The sequence below is a fragment of the Gnatocerus cornutus genome, chromosome 1 (genome assembly GCF_029298725.1).
Source record: "Gnatocerus cornutus isolate USDA-ARS CGAHR chromosome 1, icGnaCorn1.1, whole genome shotgun sequence".
NCBI lineage: Eukaryota > Metazoa > Arthropoda > Insecta > Coleoptera > Tenebrionidae > Gnatocerus > Gnatocerus cornutus.
This window is the reverse complement of record NC_142233.1, coordinates 30,092,473-30,114,428: the sequence shown is the minus strand read 5'-3', so window position 1 is coordinate 30,114,428 and position 21,956 is coordinate 30,092,473. Positions and strand designations below refer to the sequence as shown.

General features: G+C 34.5%; 4 protein-coding genes across 6 annotated transcripts; 1 reads left to right on the top strand and 3 right to left on the bottom strand.

Moving 5' to 3' along the window:
- The first annotated feature begins 15 nt into the window (after positions 1-15).
- LOC148181495 (WD repeat, SAM and U-box domain-containing protein 1-like) lies at positions 16-20,030 on the top strand. 2 transcript variants are annotated; one of them, XM_088043779.1, is made up of 13 exons: positions 16-216; positions 14,292-14,407; positions 14,457-14,687; positions 14,741-14,827; positions 15,464-15,684; positions 15,731-16,060; positions 16,132-16,375; positions 16,425-16,599; positions 18,252-18,394; positions 18,443-18,725; positions 18,775-19,065; positions 19,115-19,310; positions 19,360-20,030. In XM_088043779.1, exons 2-13 carry the CDS (start codon positions 14,298-14,300, stop codon positions 19,662-19,664), a joined length of 2,616 nt encoding a protein of 871 aa, XP_087899905.1. In that variant the 5' UTR covers positions 16-216; positions 14,292-14,297; the 3' UTR covers positions 19,665-20,030. The 2 variants fall into 2 exon arrangements, with proteins under 2 accessions (XP_087899905.1, XP_087899897.1); XM_088043771.1 differs by having other exon boundaries at positions 16,123-16,375.
- LOC148181496 (uncharacterized) lies at positions 7,518-8,015 on the bottom strand. Its single transcript, XM_088047677.1, has 2 exons — positions 7,950-8,015; positions 7,518-7,906 (listed from the first exon to the last, which is right to left on the bottom strand). The coding sequence occupies exons 1-2, from the start codon at positions 7,998-8,000 to the stop codon at positions 7,607-7,609; spliced, it is 351 nt and encodes a 116-aa protein (XP_087903803.1). The 5' UTR covers positions 8,001-8,015; the 3' UTR covers positions 7,518-7,606.
- On the bottom strand, positions 20,018-21,740 carry LOC148181493 (uncharacterized). Of its 2 annotated transcripts, none has more exons than XM_088043797.1 (3): positions 21,629-21,740; positions 20,603-21,570; positions 20,018-20,293 (listed from the first exon to the last, which is right to left on the bottom strand). In XM_088043797.1, the coding sequence occupies exons 2-3, from the start codon at positions 21,546-21,548 to the stop codon at positions 20,127-20,129; spliced, it is 1,113 nt and encodes a 370-aa protein (XP_087899923.1). In that variant the 5' UTR covers positions 21,549-21,570; positions 21,629-21,740; the 3' UTR covers positions 20,018-20,126. The 2 variants fall into 2 exon arrangements, with proteins under 2 accessions (XP_087899923.1, XP_087899916.1); XM_088043790.1 differs by having other exon boundaries at positions 20,603-21,579; positions 21,629-21,739.
- Positions 20,298-20,597, bottom strand: LOC148181494 (uncharacterized; the record flags this gene model as incomplete). The annotated part of the gene is made up of 1 exon (XM_088049521.1): positions 20,298-20,597. A coding segment is annotated over one exon (300 nt), but the record flags the coding sequence as incomplete, so codon positions are not given.
- Positions 21,741-21,956: the final 216 nt, after the last annotated feature.

Below are 21,956 nucleotides of genomic sequence, written 5' to 3'. Positions count from 1 at the left end.
CGTCCAAAGGCTTTCATTCTCGCTTCTCTGCCTCTCTCCGTCGCACACTGTACTCGGCCCGTGCAGTTACATCGCGGCCGGATGCACACTGGAAAAATTACGCCGCTGATTACTCATTTCGACGGGTTTTAGACGACGCGAGTCTCGCGCCACAGAGTGGAGACATAGACAAAGACGACGGCGTCGAGGCGCCCTGCCCCCAACACTGCCCCCTCGGTGAGTAAATACACGCACAATCAAGCGGACACTGATACTCATTATATCTCTTAAGATCTTCTTTTTTAATTGTGCTAATGACTACTTGCTACTGTTGAGATTTCTTTCATAAATTATCATATTCAAATGTTAACAATGTTAATATTTCGAATTTAGTGCAGGCTAACACGCCGTAAATCACGAGGAACTGAGACACTAATGTAAACAAAATAAACACAATATACTGAAAGACAAAAAACGTGGCCTAGATGTTTTGTTACCACAATAAACAAATCAAATTGCATTCTAACAAATTAGAAGAAATCAAATTGGGTGCAGCACGTCATAGAATCGGATTGGTGTTGCTAAGGCGCAAATTTGATTTGTTTTGCCGCAAGTCAACTTGAAATAAATCCATAAGACAGACTTTGATATTCATTCGAATTTGACCATTTTTATTTATTTAATACACTGTAGAGTCCATTTATTTTTATTATATGATGTCATTTATTAAGAAAAAGATCGGTCTAAAATTATTTGATTTTTTTATTTTATTATTCATTATTACCATCGGCATCCTTTTGAATTTTTGCGAATGTAAAATCAAGTTTTCTTTGCAATTTAATTCCTTTATAACGAATATAACCCGGTTATAGCGAGGGAATTTTCAAGGCTTGAACCTCGGATGTAGCGAGCAAAATTGTCTACTCGACTGCGTAAAACCATAATAAAAGGCCATACGGTTTTTACGACTTTTTTGGGAAATATTCATTTCTGAGAAGTGCATTAGGTGTTATTCTTTTGAGTTTATTTGATCCACGTGTGATTCGATGGAATGAATAATGGTTACATTACAAAACGTTACCAAGAAGTAGTTGTTCTTTCAACAAAAAACACGTGCTTACTTTTAATGAAATTTTTATGTTTCTCGAATTTGGTTTTGTTTGTAATGACAATATTGTTTATGATGGTACGTTATGTTAAAATATATCTACAGCGTGGCCCACCATTTTTCGAGTTCAATATCTTTGTTATTTGGGTAAACGGTTTGTAATAAAATTTAAAACCAGAATAACTGAAGAGGTAAAGATTGATTTGACATTGCAGACGACACTCTTTTCTTAAAGAAGGTCATCTTATTTGTAAAATTTTAATTTAAATTATTTAAAATTAATCTTACCTCATAAAGCGGCAATAATAACATGCGTTCGCTGAAAATCAACTGTCTTACAGGTTCCGTTTCCAAGAAATAGAGCAAAAACCAAACTAAGACTTCCAAAAGCTACCAAATCATCTCCGGCTATGAAATCAAGGGCAATCTGTCGTTTTTGACACTTCTCATTTAAGGCTTTTGTCTGATTATGATTAATTTTAACCTACAGAAGTTTATTTCGGCTTTATTTTGGTTTGTTATTTTAATTGTTTGGAAATTGTAAAAAATAGAGTCAGCAGGAGTGCACAAAATCAACGCATTTTTTGTTACTTTAAAGATTATTATGAAATCGGCTCAAAAAACCATTTGTAATGCCGAAATCTACCAATTCTCTTAAACGGAAATAAGAATCTAAACAATTTTTGTTAAATTAATTTAATTTTTTACACTTAACATTTTAACAAATATTCTGAATACCTACATTTTTTTAAAAAAGTGGCTAAAATTGCATTTTTAACGATAAAGTAGTTTAACTAACGTCGAATTCAATAATCTTTGCTTTAAATTTTATTAAAATCCGTTTACAAATAACAAAGATATTAATCTTTTAGTTTCAAAAGTTTTAAAATTCCAAAAGATTGTCTTTTTTGTAGTTTTAATTATGCATAAATCTTATTTTTAAACAATGAAGTTTCTGCATTTTTTATTAAGCTTGATTGATTATTGATTGGCATTACATTTTCAATTAAACGTTTTTAATGCAAGGCTATTTGCAAAAAATCATTGTTCATTTTCTACCGCACGGAGGTGATGATTTGATTATTTATTTATCTCCAAGGAAGTGGGCAGTCAATTCTAAGTTTAAATGATAGACTATTATTTTAAATACCAGGCCCGTCAAGTCAAAATTCAGACGTTTTTTTTAAGATATCTATTGAGGTGTTCTTGTATTTCATAAATATTTTTGTTCCTTAATTCTATTTTGTGAAGTCGATAGAAATTACCAATTTTTTCAGTCAATGTTCTTGTCATCATGTAACTTTATTATTTAAACGGTAAGAGACCGCAACCTGTTTTACAGCCTCAGTCAGGTAGCCTTTCTTTATAATGATGCATTACAGTGCAAAATCGACACATTAACCCAACATTAAAGTACTTATTTGAAAAACGGTCTCTTTTTGAAGAGAAAACAACAAGTTTTAAAATCAACTAGATAATTTTTTGTAAAATATGTAAACGTTGCCGTTTTCGCCCTGCTTCTGATAAATCTCTATTAAATCTAGGGATTTTTATTTTATCTCCCGTTCTCACTCTGCGAATTACCGGTACTCGTGAAGCTAAACTCCACTTCTTCCAGCTTTGCAAAAGAATTTTTAATTTTTGTCCTCGGCGCACTAAATTTTCCTGTCATTAATGACTGTAATAACGTTTTATTTACGAAGCTGTCATTTACGATACTAGCATAAATTATACTCCTAGTACATATCCAAATGTTAACATTGTTAACATTTCGTATTTGCTAGAACGCGACATAAATCAACACAAATTGAGTCATAAGAGTGTACAAAATATTTGCGGTAGTGATATCGTGAGTTTTATTTTTCTCCATTCGCATGATATTTTTCTTATCACGCATGAATTCATTTTGATTTAGGTCAGAAGGTCAATTTATTGTAAAACTACGAGGCTGAAGTTTAAAAATTCATGTTGAATAGCTAACTTTATTGTTTACGGACTGGTTTTTATTGAAAATGAATTAAATGTATGAAAGCACCGTCATTAGAAGATCGATACGGGATAAAACATTCTTAATGAAAGTACCTAATGACTTTACCTACTTACTAATTCCAAATGGTTTCTCGATCTTGGGGAATAAGAAATGACTCTAATTTTGTGATGTGGGGAAAAACGAGTTGGATTTTTTTTCTTAGGTAGAGAGAATGCGGGGAAATCATTCAATCAATTAACAGTTTTGAGTTAAAAAAAATCATACCTGGAAAAAAGTATTTTCAGTTTACTAATTTATCTTCTCACACAACAGCGAAAACCGCATCTTTCTATGAGTCGTAGTTCCGGAGATATCGAGCACCAAAAATTCCGGAAAAAAAAATCCACCTAATTATTTTTTCAGTTGTTTTAATTCGGGATTTGTAAGACCGGATTCTTGGCAATAAAGTTGCGACAAACAATGGCGAAAACCGAATATTTTTATCTCTCGTAATTCCGGAGATACGAAGCACCGAAAATACCGGAAAAAATATCCACCGAATAATATTTACTAAAAATTTTAGATACTGGAGTACAAAATGCATCGTTAAATAGTACGTGTAAGTCAGCTGCAATGAAAATGAAATAAAGGAAAGCAGAAACTGTTTTTTTAGCTTGTTTTTATCGAACTCCTTGATCCTTAATTTTGGCAATCTAATTTAAACACTAAACTTTTATCCCAATTTCCCCGAATTTTATCCTGCAACCTCAGTTTACTTTTAAATAATTTAGCGTCCAGGATGTGAGAATGAAAAAAATTTACCGGCGAATTTATCCACAGTTTTATCAACCCAGTTATTTTTGAAGAACTGTGTATTATTTTACTATTCTTACTAAAGAAACTTTCTATTTTCCATAGACGGAAACGGAAAATCTAAAATTGTTTCCCCTGCTATATATATATTTATGTTTTAATTCCCTTGATAACATGAGGTGTTTTTCAATTCTGATAACAAATAATAAAAAGTGTACGTAATGATACGAAAATAACAGTACTGGTGTTGTTTTATCGCCGCAATTGTAAGTTATTTCAACAATTTTCGATATTGAAATTTGTTGAATGAGTGAAAATAGTGTTTGTGGTTATTTTTACACTGTTCCATGAATACTAATGGCTATTGACTCTTGTTTTTCAATCCACAATGAATTTTTGTAATATGTTCGAGCAAAAGGACATTCAACCAACTAAAAGTGTGGAAATTCACTTGATCGAATTAGTAAACAAACCGTTCTTTCGTACTAAATGAAACATTGTGTGTACTGAAAACACAGTTTTTGTGACTACGCGCCAACGTTTTGATGAATATTGTGAGGTAAATGAAGACGGAAGTTATCAAGAACTTTGCGTCAGTTTTAGCATGATATCAAATCATTTTGCGTAGGAGTGGTGAGAAAGTACTTATTCTTCATTTGCGTGATCCAATAATTGAAGTAATAATAACCAACCCGCATTTACGAATTTTATCTTCATTTAAAATTAACAATTAATGACATTAGGGGACGTGCACGAACTGTAAGTACGTTTTTGTTTCATGCATTTTTGATAAATTAAAGATTAGGGTAATTAGGGTAATTACTGAATTATTTGAGCTCATGAGAAAATTCGAAACAGCTTTTAAAAACAAATCGAAATTTTTGTTGTATTTCTTCTAATAACTTTAGTTTATTACGTTTGTAATTATTTAAGTAATAATTTCTATTCATACATTGGTTGTATTGCAATTAATTGAATCTTTACGCCCAAATATTCGGATTCATTCATTTCTGCCAACTTTCACAACTATTTAAAGGTTTGGAGGCTGTGATACTTCATTAAACATGTTTTGATTTTAATACAAACTTTATAATCCTCGACCGTTCCCAGTTGAATTTATTAGTGCCATTATTTAAATTTTATAAACTGGCCAACTCGTATAAATCTTTTAAACTGGGCCTGTTATTATTATTTTGCGTTTTTCAGGTAACCGGAAATTTTTTTTAAATAGAAATAATAGTTTTGTTTCGTAAAATTGACTAGAATCGATACAAATTGAAAGAGTTTAACTAAATGGAATACCAAAGTGTATTTAAAAACAAATAAATAGCCACGGAGGGTAATTCCGTTGCAGATCGTTTTCAATCGTTGCCGCATTATCGGAAATCACTTAAGAGGCGTAATGAATTATTATTTGCGTATAAAATCTTGATTCTGTAATTGTTAAGAGTCTCAGCCCCTCCACGTACTTCTATCGGTGTAGAGGGAGGAGCGGTGCGCTCTAAACGGGCGCGCTCCAAATCAATTTAAAACAAAAAAATTGTTAAAACAATGAAAACCGAACGTTGAGCTGCGTGAATCAGGCTTTGACTCCCCCTCCCCCGACCGTGCCTCCCCCTCGAAGGCTCGGGCCGGTCGCTCAAACAACTGTCGTGTACTAAACCGCTCGACTCCACTATCCGCGATATTACGCTAGAAGAGCATCACATAAAATGGAAGCAGCGGCACATCCTGAGTCGATACTGGCCTGGCCGGCTGAGGCGGCGGCGGGCGTCCCGACGCCCCCGACGCGCCTCCGGGCCAGGCGAATGCAGAAAAAGCGCGATTAGGACCAAGGTAGGACAGGTGTCAAAGAGGGCTTTATTCCTTGTAGGTAGAGACGAACATGGACATATTACCCACGAATCCGCACGGAAATTTCACGTAGATTACGAATAAACAGACGCCAGATCAATATCTGTAACCAATCGTGAGTTACAGCCTAAAACATAAAGAGACGGTGCGAGTTGGCGGCGCAACAACCGGCGTTATGCGGATTCTTATGAGTTTTGATAGGGGAACTCTTTGCATGTTTTGTACACTTTCGCACGGAAATTTTCTCAACGTTGGCGGATATAATCAATCCCCAATCAATTAAACGAGATAAGATAAATTGGATAAGCGTTTCTAAGTGGTCAATAACTGATACCAGCTAACTAAGTTTAGATACATCACATGGATATTGTTTCTTATCAGTGTGACTAATTCGGTTTTAACTTTGATTACACCATAATTTCATTTATAGCATTAAAAAATCGCAAAAAACAACGCCCAACAGGTCTTGGATGTTATTTAGAAGTTGGTAGCAATTTTGACGTTTCAGAATTGTCATCAAGAGAGCCATGTCATGTCAATAGTGGCAGCTTTGCATATCAATCAAAATGTTTAACCTCAAACTGTCATTTTAAAATAACAGTCTATTTTAAATTCTCAAATCGCTTTTTTTGGTGCAGTTTAATTACACGGGTTCGACCACATTGCGTTTTTTACAAATTTCTGAAGTAATTAAGAATTCAGTTTTTTTTCTTGTAATTACCCAATTACCGATAATTAATTTTTCTAGAACTATTGTTATTAATGTGTATAAACAAAAAGTTACAAATGCTTCTATATAATTATTTATTTGAATAGTTGACTTATTAGCATGTATTCTAGGATAATCATAATTCTGTAGCATGTTCGTAATTCTTTATTCATTTGTTTAAAAAGGCCAGTAATGAATTGCTTTTATTTACCCTCCACGGACCCTCAGAAAAAAGGTTTTAATTATTATCGTATTACAAACGGCAATGAAGAGAAATTTCGCGGCAAATCGCCGCTAAATCGATTTCCCGCACCAACTCGGGGCGGTTGTCCGCAACAATTAATTTTTACATCTGTTACTAGGTTGACTTGTATCCGAAATTTTGCACAAGAACCCGAATTTGTCAATGACAGCAACATTTTTATCTTTCACTGCACTCTAAATGGATGGAAATTACCGAAAATTAATGATATATCGTCCTCGCTTGTTACATTTAGTATTTTTAACTTGAACTCGATTACTTTTTGGCGTAACGAAACGCTTCATTTACATAATTTTTATTAATAGCCGGATTATTTCCGGTGCTTAAAAATTGGAAAAATCACAAACCGTTTCAACTTAATGTCAATTCTCCTCTCACATGCAAATATTTGTATTGGAACTAGATAGGTGCTTCTAAGATCCAACGACTTTCTACATAGGAAATTGACTGAGCAATTCCTCACAGACATCGCTTTAAAATGTCAGAAATTGCATATCTTGGAGACGGTACGGTGAAAATAAAATGAATGGAGTTACGACTTCCTGCTTTAAATAACACCCAATGATGATCGCGCTTGAATGTTGAAATTAATGTTTTTGTGCAGCTTGATTGCTGATCTTCTTTTGGCGTGCCGGTCTTACTTTAGTCTTTTTCGGATTATCTTGCTTCTGTCCGCTTTTTGACTGAATTTTGACCAAAACAGTCGTTGCAAAAATTTCTTTGCACGAAGAACTTCCTTTTACAACAATTGGCGGTCGTGTGATAACATCAGCGAAGGGAGGCGACCGTAAATTAACGGGAGCGGCTATAAAAAAGTTGTAACTTTCCGGTAGAAAAAGTTTCGCTTTTATTGATTACTACAAGTTCATAATTTGAAAATTTTGATAATTGGTGCATTATTAAACCTCATTCTTAGTGCAGGAAACAGTTATTAACTTGCACCGCATCTTCACAACTCTTGAACGTCAACTTTTCCAAACATTCATAAATTTCGCCTTCTTTCGCTTTAAATTCGCCGTAGATAGCGTCAGTTGCCTTCATTTTATCCACCAGTATTTTGCCATCGCCTCCGACATAGCCGCTTTTGTCGTACAAACACTTAAAAAAACATTTCGTGTTTGCAGTCATGTCAGTTTCTAGTAATATTTTCGCAGTGTCTTCGGTTATTCCATAGTCGGATTTACATTGGTCCACAATTGCTTGGAGACTGGTCTGAAATTAGCGTTAAGTTAAATAAATTACAAAAATTTATTACCTCGCAAAGTGCGACGACTAGGATGCAGGACAGAGTTACTAGCTTCAGCATGGTTGGTTCTGATTCTCGTTGATTGTTGCGAAATATTTATATCTGTCTGCTCAGTAATTTTGTTAAATTATTTCTTATGGTGGCTAATAAAAAGTCGGTTTGCGGAACCGTTTTGTTCATTGGACGCTTGAAAAATTACAAATTGGAATGGCGTCACTGCGTTTTTAAATTTTATTTATTTTGTCATTTTAATAAAAGAAAAAATATTGTGAAGGTTGTTATCATTCTTTTAAATCAAAAAATTTAATTGAATACAACTGCATTTCTATGCAAGTATTTTAATTAAACTGAATGCAATAGGACCATATTACTTAGAATGCGATATTTAATACATTATTAATATTAACATTCCATAAGAAAGTAATAAACATTTTGATACTTTGTATTTTTATTACCTCCAGACGCACGCTTTTTTTATTTTAATGCAATTATCTCTAGCCATAAATTTTTCTAGACATTTGAGAAATTAATCTAATTATCATAGAGTAATTACACGCAATTTTATCCTTAGATTGCGTGGATATAAACAAATCAAATACAATGTGGAATATTGTGGCTTCCTGGCGTTTCTTTTAATAATTCAACCGTTGCGTCATGTTTTACTGACTGATGACAATGTCATGTAAATATCAGTAATAAATAAAACTTGTAGTAAATATGTAGCAGCATCGTTGGGTCAGTACGTACGTCCAATAATATCACATTTTACAATACACTCTGGTTATGAATAAATCAGCAAAACTTGCTCGAGCTTTCGTCTCTACGACGCTTAAATCTTCATCAACTCTGCGCTTTATGGGCTTTTATAACAGATTCATGAATGGAAATAGAAGTTCCTGTCTAGGGGAGCTTTTTACAGTTTAGTGTAACAATAAAAATATTTGCTATTAACGTTGTAAATATGCAGCACATTCCACGAGAATATGAGATGCAGAACAAAGACCTAATAATAGCATCTGCAGTAATCATTTTCTGATAGCGGTTTTAGTGGAGGTAATTCTGATACAGTTTAATAGCGAGAATCGTGTTTACATTTTACGGGTGCTTTTATTGTCGTAATATGTGAGACAGCAGTCCGGCTAGAAATAGAGTTTCTTTCGAGTAAAGCTATTGATTTAATTCTTGCTGCAATGGAATCTAGAACAAATTTCCGTGCAAATCCATGCGATGCTGCGACGATATTCGGAGTTTCAATACGCCTAAATTCGTTCTTTATGATCCACAAACAGAAATACCTTATCTCGTCTGAATAAACTGCATAGCTTTGAAAATAGCATCAGAACGCTCTAACTGAAGCGTATTTATTGCAGATTAGAATGATTTACACGGTATATGTGGTGTTTGCATTCATTTAGTTAAGAATAGTTAAGTGATTGTTGTTGTTCATGATAAAAGTTGGACAAACTTGAGTTGCGGTTATACACAAACTTTGATGTTGACTTCGAAAATTGATTCCCTCAAGCCATTTTTAATCAACTGAAATGTGGAACGATACCATATCGACATTTTTTTGTTCAGTGGGGTTAGATAGAACTTTGACCATAATGATAAATTTTTGGGCCTTGTCAGATTTGATATTCGGGAGCCCACATCAATTTTTTTTAATTCGGAATTAGCGGTAGGTTAAAAGATAAAATTGCATTTTTGTTGGTTTTGTTACACTAGTCAACAACTTTTCAACGAATCACTAAAGTAGAATTGCCTGCTGATTCTGAATCGGAAATCCGTTTTGTCCCATCAGGTCAGGACCTCGAGCTATTTGTAAAATAAGTTTTTTTGGTACACTCTTTTGTGCTTTTCAGTTTTACTTTACAACTTGAAAAATCTTGAAACTCTAATAAATCGTTGAAAAGGTAATTAAATAAAGCTTCCCAACAAATAGAAGTCGAAAGAGTTTTTGCCAAGATGTTTGAGAAAAACTCATGACAATTTTGAAAAAGGACTGGTTTTTCAAAACTTTTTCATAATTTTTGTTATAGAATTCCGAAATGGGTGATTTATAGGAAAAAATTCTTGTCAACTTTTGAAGTATTTGTAATAATGTTCGATTAATTGCTCACAAAACTGAAGTTTTTTGATAAATTTCCAATTAAGTTTTTTATAATTGAAGCAAATTTCATGATGTTTTTGTATCAATCTAAATAATTTTTATGCCCTACATGAAAATGTTTGCAAAATTAATTATATTTTCATCGTTTACTGCCATTAGATTGTCCAGAAAAAGTAAAGATGTAGAAAATATATTTTCATACATCTTCCCATTCCTAATTCAACAAATTGGCGAGTTTCCTTTTGTGTTCATCATCCAGAAGTTTTCTAAAATGCATACTTAATACATATTTGCCTAGTAAATAAATAATAATAAAACCGTCAAAAAACAACAAATAACAAAAGTTATTTTTTTTTTAGAAACTTCTCAATGTTCTTTGTTTTGTAACTTCTGCACGATAAGATGCATTTATTTACGCGTCAAAAAGTTTTCTCAATGATGATTCTCAATGAAAAATCTATGTAATAATTCTTGACTTGAATGGAAAATTGCTTATGAAAATCATTAAAAATCTATTTGGGACTCATGTCTCATGACCTCATGGTCAGTTATTCAAAAATATTATCGGAAATGCTAACTCTAACGATGAGTTTTCTAGGTCGTTAGAATGTTTATTAAATTGGCTTTCCAATATATTGCCGAGCATTTCCATAACTTCACAAGTTTTTAAGAAAAAAATATTTTTTGTATTGTAGAACCTAAAAATATCGTCTTTTAAGAATATCTCTGCATTCGGACTTGACGGAGCAAAACGGGCTTCGGATTCAGAATCAGGAGGCCATTCCACTTTCGAAGTGATTTTCCACTTCTCCAGTACCGATTTCCGTGAATTGTCTACGCCTGTTTTCTGTTCTATTCAGATTCCTTTAGATTCGCAATTTTTCTTTCAACTTCATATTTTTTATATTCTTATAATTACATATTTTTATTTTAAATCTGGATTGTTTAGATCGTATTTATTTATCCTTCGAATGGTTTCGATTCTTTTTCATAAATTTCACGGGTTATCTAAATTTTTTGTTATTCATACTCTCTAGATTTGTTAATGTTTGAGATCATCTGTATATTTTATATTGTTTAAATATTTTTTGTTTTTTTTTTATTTAGATTAATTTTTTATTGTCTTTTCCATTAATTTCTTAACTAATCCAACATTCTTCAAATTTAATTCTTTTATGTTCGGTTGGTTCTTTAGATTTTTAATAAAGACTTTATACAATTTTTTTGTTTTTTTTGTACCATTTATATTCCTTTAATTCCTGAATCAGTTGAATCGTTTTGATATTACGTATTTGCAGCTCATCCTCTTCAAATCCTGCGTTTTTTTTAAGTTCTCTTTTCTAACGAATAAACTTGCTACAAGAGTTGCGAACTATTGGATCATTTACCGTTTTGAGTTTCTCAAATTCTTTGAATCCGTCCTTGAATTTTTAAGATTCTTCGCAATTAATTTTAAATTCTGCGTCGCCTACAATTTGTCTATCCTACAGATTCATTAAACACTTCGCAGGTTTTTTATTTTTATAGTTTCTATAGATTCCCGAAATTTTAATAGCAATCTCCTCAAGACGCCCATCGTTGCACTTTAATGTAATAAACCACGTCACCCATTATTCCTTCCAGATCAATAAAGAAGTAACGTTTGATTCCAATTCAATACTTGTAATGTTTCCGCACAGTACTCATGCTGGTTTGTGGACAAAATCCATTTTCATAGTTGTCATAGAGATCTAATGTCTGTTTTGTACAAAGGTCGCCGACGCGTTTTATTAGTTTCACGGTTCACGTGTCGCGGGTTTTCAGTTTTTCTTTCGTTTTAGTCTCATGTGCGATTTTATCTCTTTTTTTAAGTGCAAGCGTGAATCCGTGACGACTCGTGATAACATTTCAGTGTCTACATGTCCCCCAAAAAATTAGGTCAGTTCGATTTGTATTGTATAAATGATCACTGTCTGAAACTGTATCGATTGTAGGTAATACTCTATATTTTAAATAATTTATATCGTCAAGGCCGCTAGGGTGGGTTTCGCACCCCAAAACGTGTCTATTATCTCCACGTGGTAATGGTTTTGTCCTCTCAAACTTATTTAATTTAAATCCGTTGTGATAACAAACACCTGTTGCGCAAAGTCTCATTCTGCAAATTAAATATACTATATTAAGGTATAATTTAGTTCGAGTTAGTTGAATGTTTTACATTTTGCGTTTGTATAATGTTGGGAATAATTTAAGATTTCCCGGGATTTTACAGGATTAATTAATGAGAGAACCGACCAGAGGCAAAAACGTTGACTTTGGAAGTTGCCAACATCCCTAAAAAGTTTGAAAATACTTAAAAAACGCAGTAATTCGACAGAAGAGCAAAGTTTTCAAGATCGAAAGGATTACAATGGTCTGTCGCAAACTTCTTTGTGTCGAGCAAAAATGAATATTACGTCGTCGGTTTAATCTCATTAAACTTTAACGTCTCAATCGCCTGCATGAGTAATCGATCATTTATAAATTAATCTCGAGCGGTGGAGGATACAGGTTAATAAAAATTACAGAATTTATTGATCGCATTTTTAAAATTCATGACGAGACAGCACGTGTCTTCCGATTAAGTTTAATCAGTGTGAGGCACCGAAAAACAATTAAACTTCGCAGGAAATTTTGTTATCATTTTTTAATAACACTTGGATTTAATTTAATGTCACGGAAATAAGGTTTTCGTCCTTTGAAAAGTAGACTAAGATTAATTTTTTATCCAACGAGTTTAAAGATTAGCTCGTTTGAATCTACGAGTTTATATAAAGATCGATAACTATAACTTTGAAGTCAGATCGGAGAAACATAAAATTAATTAACTTTTATTTATTTTGTAAATAATTCTATCGAAACCATCGATTTTCGTCTAATAATACCTTGTCAATGACGAAATATTATCGTCGTCGTTATTTCTTTGGCATTAAGAAATATTTTATGGAAAACCTGACGTGATGAGGAAAGCCACAAATGACTTAACATTAATTTTTTGTGACATCAGTGTAGTTATTTTACCAATTTAAAACGAAATGGAAATAATGCCAGTAAATGTCTAGTTTGCCTTCGTAAATAATAAATTTCTCCAGACAGGTGCAATAAAGTTTTATCTATTTTTACCTGCGTGTGATGTGGATGTCAAAATCGATTCTGACTTCCCACTCTGACAAAGTGTATTTTATTTTGAAAGTGTGCAGCACTTGCACAGTAGGTGCAGTTTTTGGGCGGGAACAAGCCGAATCGTGTCTGTGAGTTTTCAACGAATTGCATGTTTGTGCTGTTTTTAGTCAACATTATTGGTATTCATTGGCTTCAAAACGATGAAATCAAAATAAAATTTTAAAGAAGTTAGGTGAAAAAGTCAATCAACTCTTACATGATTGTCTTATTTTGATTTTTAATTAATAATTACGACAACATATTGTCTACATTTGGCATTTAAAACAAATAATTTATAAGGAATACAACGAAAATTAGTCTGAAGAGTCCAGAATTTGAAGAATTAGCATTCAAAAGTTACAAAATCTTAATCCGGTAATCAAAATTTTGAGATTTTTAAAAACGAAAACTTGTCATAAAATTAGAAATCCTAAAACTATATTTCAATTTTCCTGCAGCGGATTTACCCGTTTACAATGGAGACATTTTATAACACACTCTTAGTACTGTGATGGAAATTATAAATTTAGATTTTTGAATTTATTTAGAGTATCATCTTAGATTTAGCCTCGTTATAAACATCTATACGTCATTTTTCCTGTAGAGAATTTACTGACTTATCAAGTTGTTTGACATTCCGCAGGAATTGTCTAACTCGTTCTGCTAAACAACCAATCTCAGAGCCAAATTTTAAATTATTATTATTGAAAAATTATCTGCAGGAAAAATGAACTTTACATTACGATAATTATCTTGCAGACAATCTTGTATTACTAATTTTTATCGTAAGTTGGAGTAAAATCATTTATACTTATTGTTTACGTAAACACCCATTTTTACAAATTATTATTGTTTTTTAAATGAGGCCGTAGTACAATTTATTACCAGTAAGTTACTCCATTCTATACTTAATGTTCACTGCAATAACTCTATTATTTTTATTACTATTTTATGAAGATTGCCCTAAATTGCCGATGCGGATATAAAACTCTTATCATTTAACATCTTCGACATCATTTGCATAATTCCCGCCTCATTATCGATTCCCTTTTTTGTTACAGTAAAACATGTCAATTACTGAAGGCGATATAAAAATCCTCCAAAGTATTAGTGGCCATAGAAGTGACGTAACGACATGTGATTTCACATCCGATTACACTTTAGTCACCGGATCCAGGTAAAGTCATTAATCATTCTAAAAATCGCTGGTTTAGTTGAAACTTCAGCGACAAAACCGTTCGAATATGGGATTGGATGCCTGGCTCTGGCTACGTTCAGAGATCAATTTCTCCTCTGAAAGGTCACAAATACCAAGTGACCTGTGTGAGGGTATCACCTCAAGGTGCCATGTTAGCGAGTACGTCTGTCGATGGAACAGCTATTTTATGGAACCTCCATTCTGGAATCAAACTGTATACTATGGTCCAGGTCAATGGAGATGCCATCAGAGTCTGCAGGTGAAGATGACAACTCGGTTGAGAGCGACTTTTTTTAAATATTTCATGTGTAGATTTGCACCTGACAGCTCTATTTTGGTCACAGCGGGGGATAATGGAGCTGTGTGCATCTGGGATTTGGTTCACAGAAGCTTGATAAGGTAATTGTAAATTTATAGATGTCATTTGTCCGGGAAATAACGGAATTTCAAAAGACATAAAAGCCCGATCCCGGCGCATCCACCAATTTTATTTATACTTCGTTATTTATTTATTCACTCCTGTGAAGACTCAAATATTTATGAGATTGTTTATTGGGTGACGAAGCCTTGGCCTTGTCGTTAATAATCAACGGGGATAACAAAATTCTTTACACGTTGCACGAACTTTATTGTAAGTGAAATTAGGTCATTTTCAAATTGAAATGTGATTTTGTGGGGTGGTTCGTTTGTGTTTATTGCAGACTTGATTTGTTGGAACCTAATATAAATTTTATGAGCTTTGGGTAATCCAATTTTAATTAGCTTAATTTACATTAATCGAAAATTGGTTTTCAAGCTTGGGAACTTGTTTCAACTCTTAATTTAGTTTTACTGATTTCCACTTACTTTTATTCTCGTTCCGAGCGTGCTGCATCGTAATTCCGGATTGTTTTCATTGAATTATTTTAATTTAGTTTAAATGCGGTTTAATTTTCTATAACGTGTAATTTCTCTCTGGTTAGTTTGAAAACTAAACCCACAGAGAATTCCAATCAAGTTTGTTAATAAAATTAAGGAAAAACTTATTTTTTTCAGAACAATTTTTGAGCACGAGGGCACGACTCAGTCGCTCGCCTTCACTCCAGACTCTCAGTATTTAGTCAGTGCATGTTCTTTGGAAGTTCTAAGAGTTTGGTACGTGCAAGATCTTGTTGATACAACCGCAGACATGTCATGTAGCCCCGTGGCGAAATGTGAGAATGCCCACGACTTGGGCATCTCTTGTGTCGATGTAAACAAAATAATTACAGTCGATGGTAAGTCTCGATTCCTTTCCACCCATTTCTCACGGTTGTTCCATAGAAGACGACCCATTGGTAAAGTACTACACTATGGCCACTAGCGCCAACAGCAACAAAATAAAAATCTGGACAATAATGTCAAAATCAACTCCAAAACACAAGAACGCCATCAACGAAGTTTCAGTCGAATTCTGTGATATTTACGACGGTCATACCTCTTCAGTCACCTGCATTCGGTACAATAATAGTGGGGCGTATTTAGTTTCGTCTAGTTTAGATAAACTGGTAAAAATATGGGACAACGAGGGAAACTGCGTCGCGACGCTGCAAGGCCACACTCGGTACGTCAACTGTGTGGCCGTTTCCAAAGACTTTTTATTGGCTGCTTCAGGTGAGTTCAAACCCTCAGTGTAAGTAGAGTAGACATAACCGTAGATGGATTTTCATTTGAAGGTTCCACAGGTTCGAACGATAAACTAATTTTGGTTTGGGATTTGAGCGGGCATTTGACCACTGATTCGGAATTGGTCAAACCGCTGCGTTTATCACAGAACTATTCTGGAGGCATTCCAGAGCTGCAACTAATGCGAAATGCGGAAACCAATGATAACGATGTTAAGTTGTTGGAAAAAATTGATGATATTTCAGAGGGCGCAATCAACTGTTGTTCGTTTAACAATAACGGAGTTCTTGCAACAGGCTCAGGGTCAATAAACGCATGTTTAAATGATCGTTCGTTTAAACTTGAGTTTTAGGGACAAATTAGTGAGACTGTTTAAAGTAATGGAGGAAAATAATAATGTTGAGGAAATTTGCTGGTCGCCGTTGGAGGGACACACGTATCCGGTAAATTTCGTTGAGTTTTCCAGAGATGGGATGAAATTGGCGTCGTGTTCCTTGGATGGGTGCACCAATATCTGGAATACGGAGGTGAGTTCAAAAACACGATAAAGCAGAAAGCGGATAAGGAGCAGAATGTTTTGGCCCGGCGCATCCACCACTTTTGTTCTCGTTAAAATATCATAATTAAATAAATGTTGATACCTATTTTATGACAAGTAAATGGGTTTGACGTCCGGAGTTTTGTAGTCGCAACTGTACTGTATATTAAAAAAAAAATGTATTGTCTTTTGAGATTTAAGGGCGCTGTTGAAAAAAAATTTGAATTTTTCTCCTTTTATAACATTATTTTCAAGCAATTTCTTTGAAGCTGACGGCGTTTGGTAGTAAAAATAATCCTAAAGAAAACGGATTTTGATAACCCAACTGTAGAGAGCGAAATTGTCGATATCTCGCTACATTTTGTGGAACAAAAAATTAAAAAAATATTGGAAAACAACAATATAGGGTGATTTACGATTAGCGCCCCATTTGGACCCTTTTTGCTTATAACTCAAAATTCTTTTGTATGCCTATTTGGGGAGTTATATGGAATATAATATGGACCTTGTATAATTTTTGATCATTGCGCCCTCTACAGCTGGATTAAGATAATGAATTACACTGTGTAACAAAATTCTACAAAAGTCATATTTATCTGATTTTTTTGGTAATATAGTTGCAATTTGGCTTTCTTTTTTTAAAGAATATAAATACCATTTGTGTGAGTTGTCCTCAAGAAATATAATAAATACATTTGTTTCTCGCATTGGAAAATCAACAATTACATTCATCAAATAAAACAAAAGTGTTAAAAAAAACAATAAATTATAAAAATAAAATGCAGTTCTACGTTAAAAATTCAAAATACAGTATTTGTTCTTTTCCTTTTTGTTGGCAAATGGAAAATAACAGCAACCCAAAATAGCAGTTAGTGAAATGATCTTGAAGTTCTCCAGATACTGAGATTTGTAAATGTTATTGACTTCAAAGACTCACTGCCCTTAGACTCGAAGAATAATTTCCACAAAAAAAAATTTGAACCCTTGACATAGCTAATTTGGAGATTTTAATGCCGAAATAGACGCTTCCCAAAATTTTATCGCGGAAATTGTTTTGAGTTTCACTTATTTAATTGTTATATAACACCCCCCACGTAGATAAATAGATCCGCAAATAATTTACATTGTTATCTTTTGCCGACTATTTAATTCGCAGTGAAGAAAACAGCGAAAGCAAAAATTTTTGAAAATATTTTTTTTCCCTTAAATAACGACATTTCGACAAAACCAATGATGACATGTCAAAAAGTCAGTCTCTAGCGATAAATATGAAAAAAATAACATAATTATTTTTGTTGTTACATAGTGTTATCTTTGTAGGATTCGAATGACCTTTCGGCTTTGATGTTTTTTGTGTGCAAAAACTGCGTTCCAATTAACTTCGAAATAAGCATCTGCTCCGCTTTAGGGTTTTGCATTCCTATTAGAGCAAAACTGTTATTTTGCTCTTTCAGAGCTCTTTACAGTTTCCATGTCTAAGTAATGTGTTTCATGCTCTGACCCTTGTCCTGTTTGTTATGTCTTGTCACTCAGGCCTAACTTAAAATTTACAGGTCCTTTGGTGGGATAATTCTGTTTGTTTGGGATTCTCCCCCGCCCTTTATTCTTTGATCTTGCAAGACAAAAAGCATTTTTTTTTAGACCGGCGAAAAAATGGCAGCACTCCCTGAAAACAGTTTAGGAATAAAAGTGTGTCGTTTCTCTCCAAACGGCGAACGTCTGATTACCGCCGGCGACGACGAGAAGGCCACAATATGGGACTCGAGTAACTTCGAGGAAATTACGTAAGTCCTAATCAACTAACTTCCAAAGTTACACTTGAGTGCCATTAGAACTCTGGAAGGCCACTTGGACGCTGTAACCTCCGCCAGTTTCACTCCGGATGGACTTGTCATTGCGACAACATCAACCAATGCGGATTTTAGACTATGGAAAGGCGACACGTACGATGCAATTACGGTCAAAGAAGACGCCCACGACTACGGCATTCAAAGTTGCGACTTTTCGCAGAATTTAGATCCCGTTCCCAATAACATCGTCGATGTGCAGTGTTATCTTCTCGGAACTTGCGGCAATGATAGTCTTGTTAAATTGTGGAGAGTATCGGTGTCTAAAGTAAGAATTTATTGATTTATTGTACAATAGCAGCGAGAATTTTCTTTAGAAGAACGACGATTTGGACTTTGACGATGTCGAACTGAAAGTTTGGAGATCGTTGCAAGGACACGGAGGAAATGTTATTTGCGTGAGATTTTCTCCAAATGTTAGCGAAATTATATGTTCAACTGCTACAGATCGGCAGGCTAGGATCTGGTCGGTTTATAGCGCTGAGTGTCTTTATGTGCTCGATCACGATTCGATCGTCACGGCTTGTGCTTTCAGCTCTGACTGTTCTTTATTAGCTACAGGCTGCATTGATAAAACTTTATGGCTGTGGAAGTTACCGCAGCAATTGGTTTGTTTTAGATTACATTGAATTTATAAGCAATAATGATAACTCGTAGGTGTTCAGAACCATAGTCGCCAATAAAATCAAATGTAGAACTAAAGCTTTGATCGATTGGACGACGAAGGATGTTGTTAAATGGTTAAAGAACATGAAGCTCGAGGATGTTGTGGAAAACGCGCAGAATACCTCCTTGGATGGCCAGAAGATATTAACTTTAAGCGAAGAGCAAATATGCTCGGGATTAGATTTAAGTAATTTGATGACACTGAAGTGTGTGTGGTGTCTATTCTGTATTTTTAGATGAAGAACAAGCTGAGCGACTGAGCAAAGAAATTCGCTGGTTAAAACAAGACGAACTACAGGTTTCAAAAACTAACAGCGCTGAAATCCCCCACGAGTTCTTGTGTCCGATTACCCACGAAATTATGAGGGAGCCTGTGACATGCAGTGATGGTTTCACGTACGAAAAGAACGCAATCTGCGAGTGGTTTATGTCAGGGAAATACACGAGTCCTCTTACTAACGAAATTTTGATAAACACCGAGTACACATACAATCAAGAACTACGTAACGCCATACATTCCTTTTTAGACGAAGAAGAATAAACACCATTGTAACAACATATCACCAAAAATGTTACTAATTGTTGTAGTGCCTTGGTAAGGTTTCTATTTACTGTCAGTGCCATTCATGTTTTGAAATTAAAATTTCGTACTATCAAAATCTATACTTAAAGACTGGTTTTTAAATGTAGTTGTGCCTTTTTCGACATTTTCGCACTTGAAAACAGTACTCATGAAGGCAACACTGTGATATATTGTCAAGAAATAATGTTATAAGGGCGGCAGCACTATAACAGATTTTCATCTGGCACCAATTTTAAACTTTGTTAATCGTTATCAGCACTTGATGTTATTCTCTTTGATAAATTTAATTGAGTGTATATTAAAACAATAAATAAGTTTATCTGGTATATTTATTTACGCTAGTCGTAACTTTCAACACAAGTTACATCAATTTTAGCAAAAGTCACAAGTAAAATAATATAAAAAAGTAACAATAAATCATTAGTGTGCACCATTTACAGGTTTCGCGTTTTTCTTAGCCCTCCTTGCCGACCTCTTCTGATTTTCTTTTACGCTTCCCGCTAATTGCCCCTGTTTCCTCATGGCCTGCAGCTTCAGGTTCTTAGCTTTGACTTCATTCTTTTTCTCTTGGCCCTTCTTTTTGCCCCCTTGAGTATAAAGAACATTAATACGACGTCCTTTAATAAAAGTGTGATGCATAGATAAAGCTTTCTGATATGAAACTTCTTCATCAAATTCAACGTACGCAAAACCTCTAGGTCTGTTTGAATTTTTTTCAGTAGGAATGCGAACGTGGCGAATTTGACCAGCTTTTTGAAAATGCTCTGAAATCTCTTGTCTTGTAGCATCATAGGGGAGATTTCCCACGAACACTACGTATCTTGTCTTTTTCTGACTCTGACTTTGACTTAGCTTCAGTGACTCTGAAGTTTCATTTCTTGCTTTAGTTTGCTTACCTAGTGGAACCAACGTTGGAATTTCTTCATCTTCAGACTCATCGTCGTCAGATTCCTCTTCTTCGCCATCGTCACTTTCTTCTTCCTCTGCATCGTCATCTGCGATATTTTTGATAATGCTATTCGGTTTCAACTCACTCTCCTCTTCTTCAGATTCACTTGAGGCTTCTTCGTCATTCGCGGCGGCGGGCTTCTTGGCAGGAGCTTTAGCTTTTGCGTTGCCAGCCTTCTGGTTCTTGGCTTTGGCTGGTTGCTTTTTTTCATTTTGTTTCAATTGTGACTTCAGCGTCACTTCTTTTTTCTCTCCAGTCATTTTCTCCCTTAACTTAATCAAAATCTTCAATTTTCTCTTTGCTGTTTTCGACAATTCTTTACGATCTGCAAAAATCTTGATTTTGGCGTCGAGCTCCTCAACAGCTGACTTGTCTCCTTTATCGAGTTTTTCTTTCAAGTGGAAAAAGGTACCTTTCTTTTTAGCTTGAGCGTCACCTTTCTTCTTCGCCTGTTTTGGTGCTTGTTTGTCTGTCTGAAGCTCCCCTGTTCCTCCAAACTTCTTCATTTTCTTAGGAGATGAACTTTCAGTAATAGATTCATTATTTCTCTTGTTATTAAGATTCTTCTGATTTTTCAAAGGCGTGGGTTTCGGCGTATTTTGACCTCCTTTGGGTGTCTGGTTAGGTTTCCCGGGAGTTTGTTTAGCTTTTCCGGGAGTCTGATTAGGTTTCCCAATAGTCTGGTTAGGTTTCCCGGGAGTCTGATTCTGTTTTCCCGGCGTTTGGTTAGCTTTCCCGGGACCGGGTTTAGGTTTGCCAGGAGTTTGATTAGGTTTGCCGGGAGACTTGTTTTTTCCAGGAGTTTTCCCGGGAGAATTCTTAGGAGAAACTGCGACGCCATCAGCGTTTCCGACACTTTTGCGTTTTTTATTGGGAGTTTTTACGTTCACCATTTTTGCAGACGATGTGAAGTAGCTATAATAACTATATTTAACTAAAAGTGAAGGGAAAAATTCAATAAAACAAGACTTACCTAAGAAGAAAAAATGCACGTGGTAACTCGTGCAGGACTCGCCGAATGAAACGCTTTGAGAAAGTTGGGTTATGTTTAAACAACAATCTGGGGGGATTGTGTTGCCAACGTAAAAAATGACATCAGAAATTTGGTCTAATTTTAGTTTTTACTCTTAATTTTTGAGAAATAAGAACATTATATGTGGCTACAAAAATCATGTAACCAAATTACGGTGCTACAAGACTGAATATAATTTTTAAATCTATAAAAAACGATTTAATTGGCCTGGCCGCGTATGGTTGGCAGTGCTGGTAGGTATTAGCTCAATTGTTTGAATATCAGCGGG

Coding starts and splice junctions, on each gene's coding strand:
- LOC148181496 (XM_088047677.1), bottom strand. CDS start 8,000: ATGCTGAAGCTAGTAACTCTGTCCTGCATCCTAGTCGTCGCACTTTGC. Junction 7,907..7,949: donor TAGTCGTCGCACTTTGCGAG/GTAATAAATTTT, acceptor CGCTAATTTCAG/ACCAGTCTCCAAGCAATTGT.
- LOC148181493 (XM_088043797.1), bottom strand. CDS start 21,548: ATGGTGAACGTAAAAACTCCCAATAAAAAACGCAAAAGTGTCGGAAAC. Junction 20,294..20,602: donor TCCAACGTTGGTTCCACTAG/GTAAGCAAACTA, acceptor TTTATACTCAAG/GGGGCAAAAAGAAGGGCCAA.
- LOC148181495 (XM_088043771.1), top strand. CDS start 14,298: ATGTCAATTACTGAAGGCGATATAAAAATCCTCCAAAGTATTAGTGGC. Junction 14,688..14,740: donor GATGCCATCAGAGTCTGCAG/GTGAAGATGACA, acceptor TTTCATGTGTAG/ATTTGCACCTGACAGCTCTA. Junction 14,828..15,463: donor GTTCACAGAAGCTTGATAAG/GTAATTGTAAAT, acceptor TATTTTTTTCAG/AACAATTTTTGAGCACGAGG.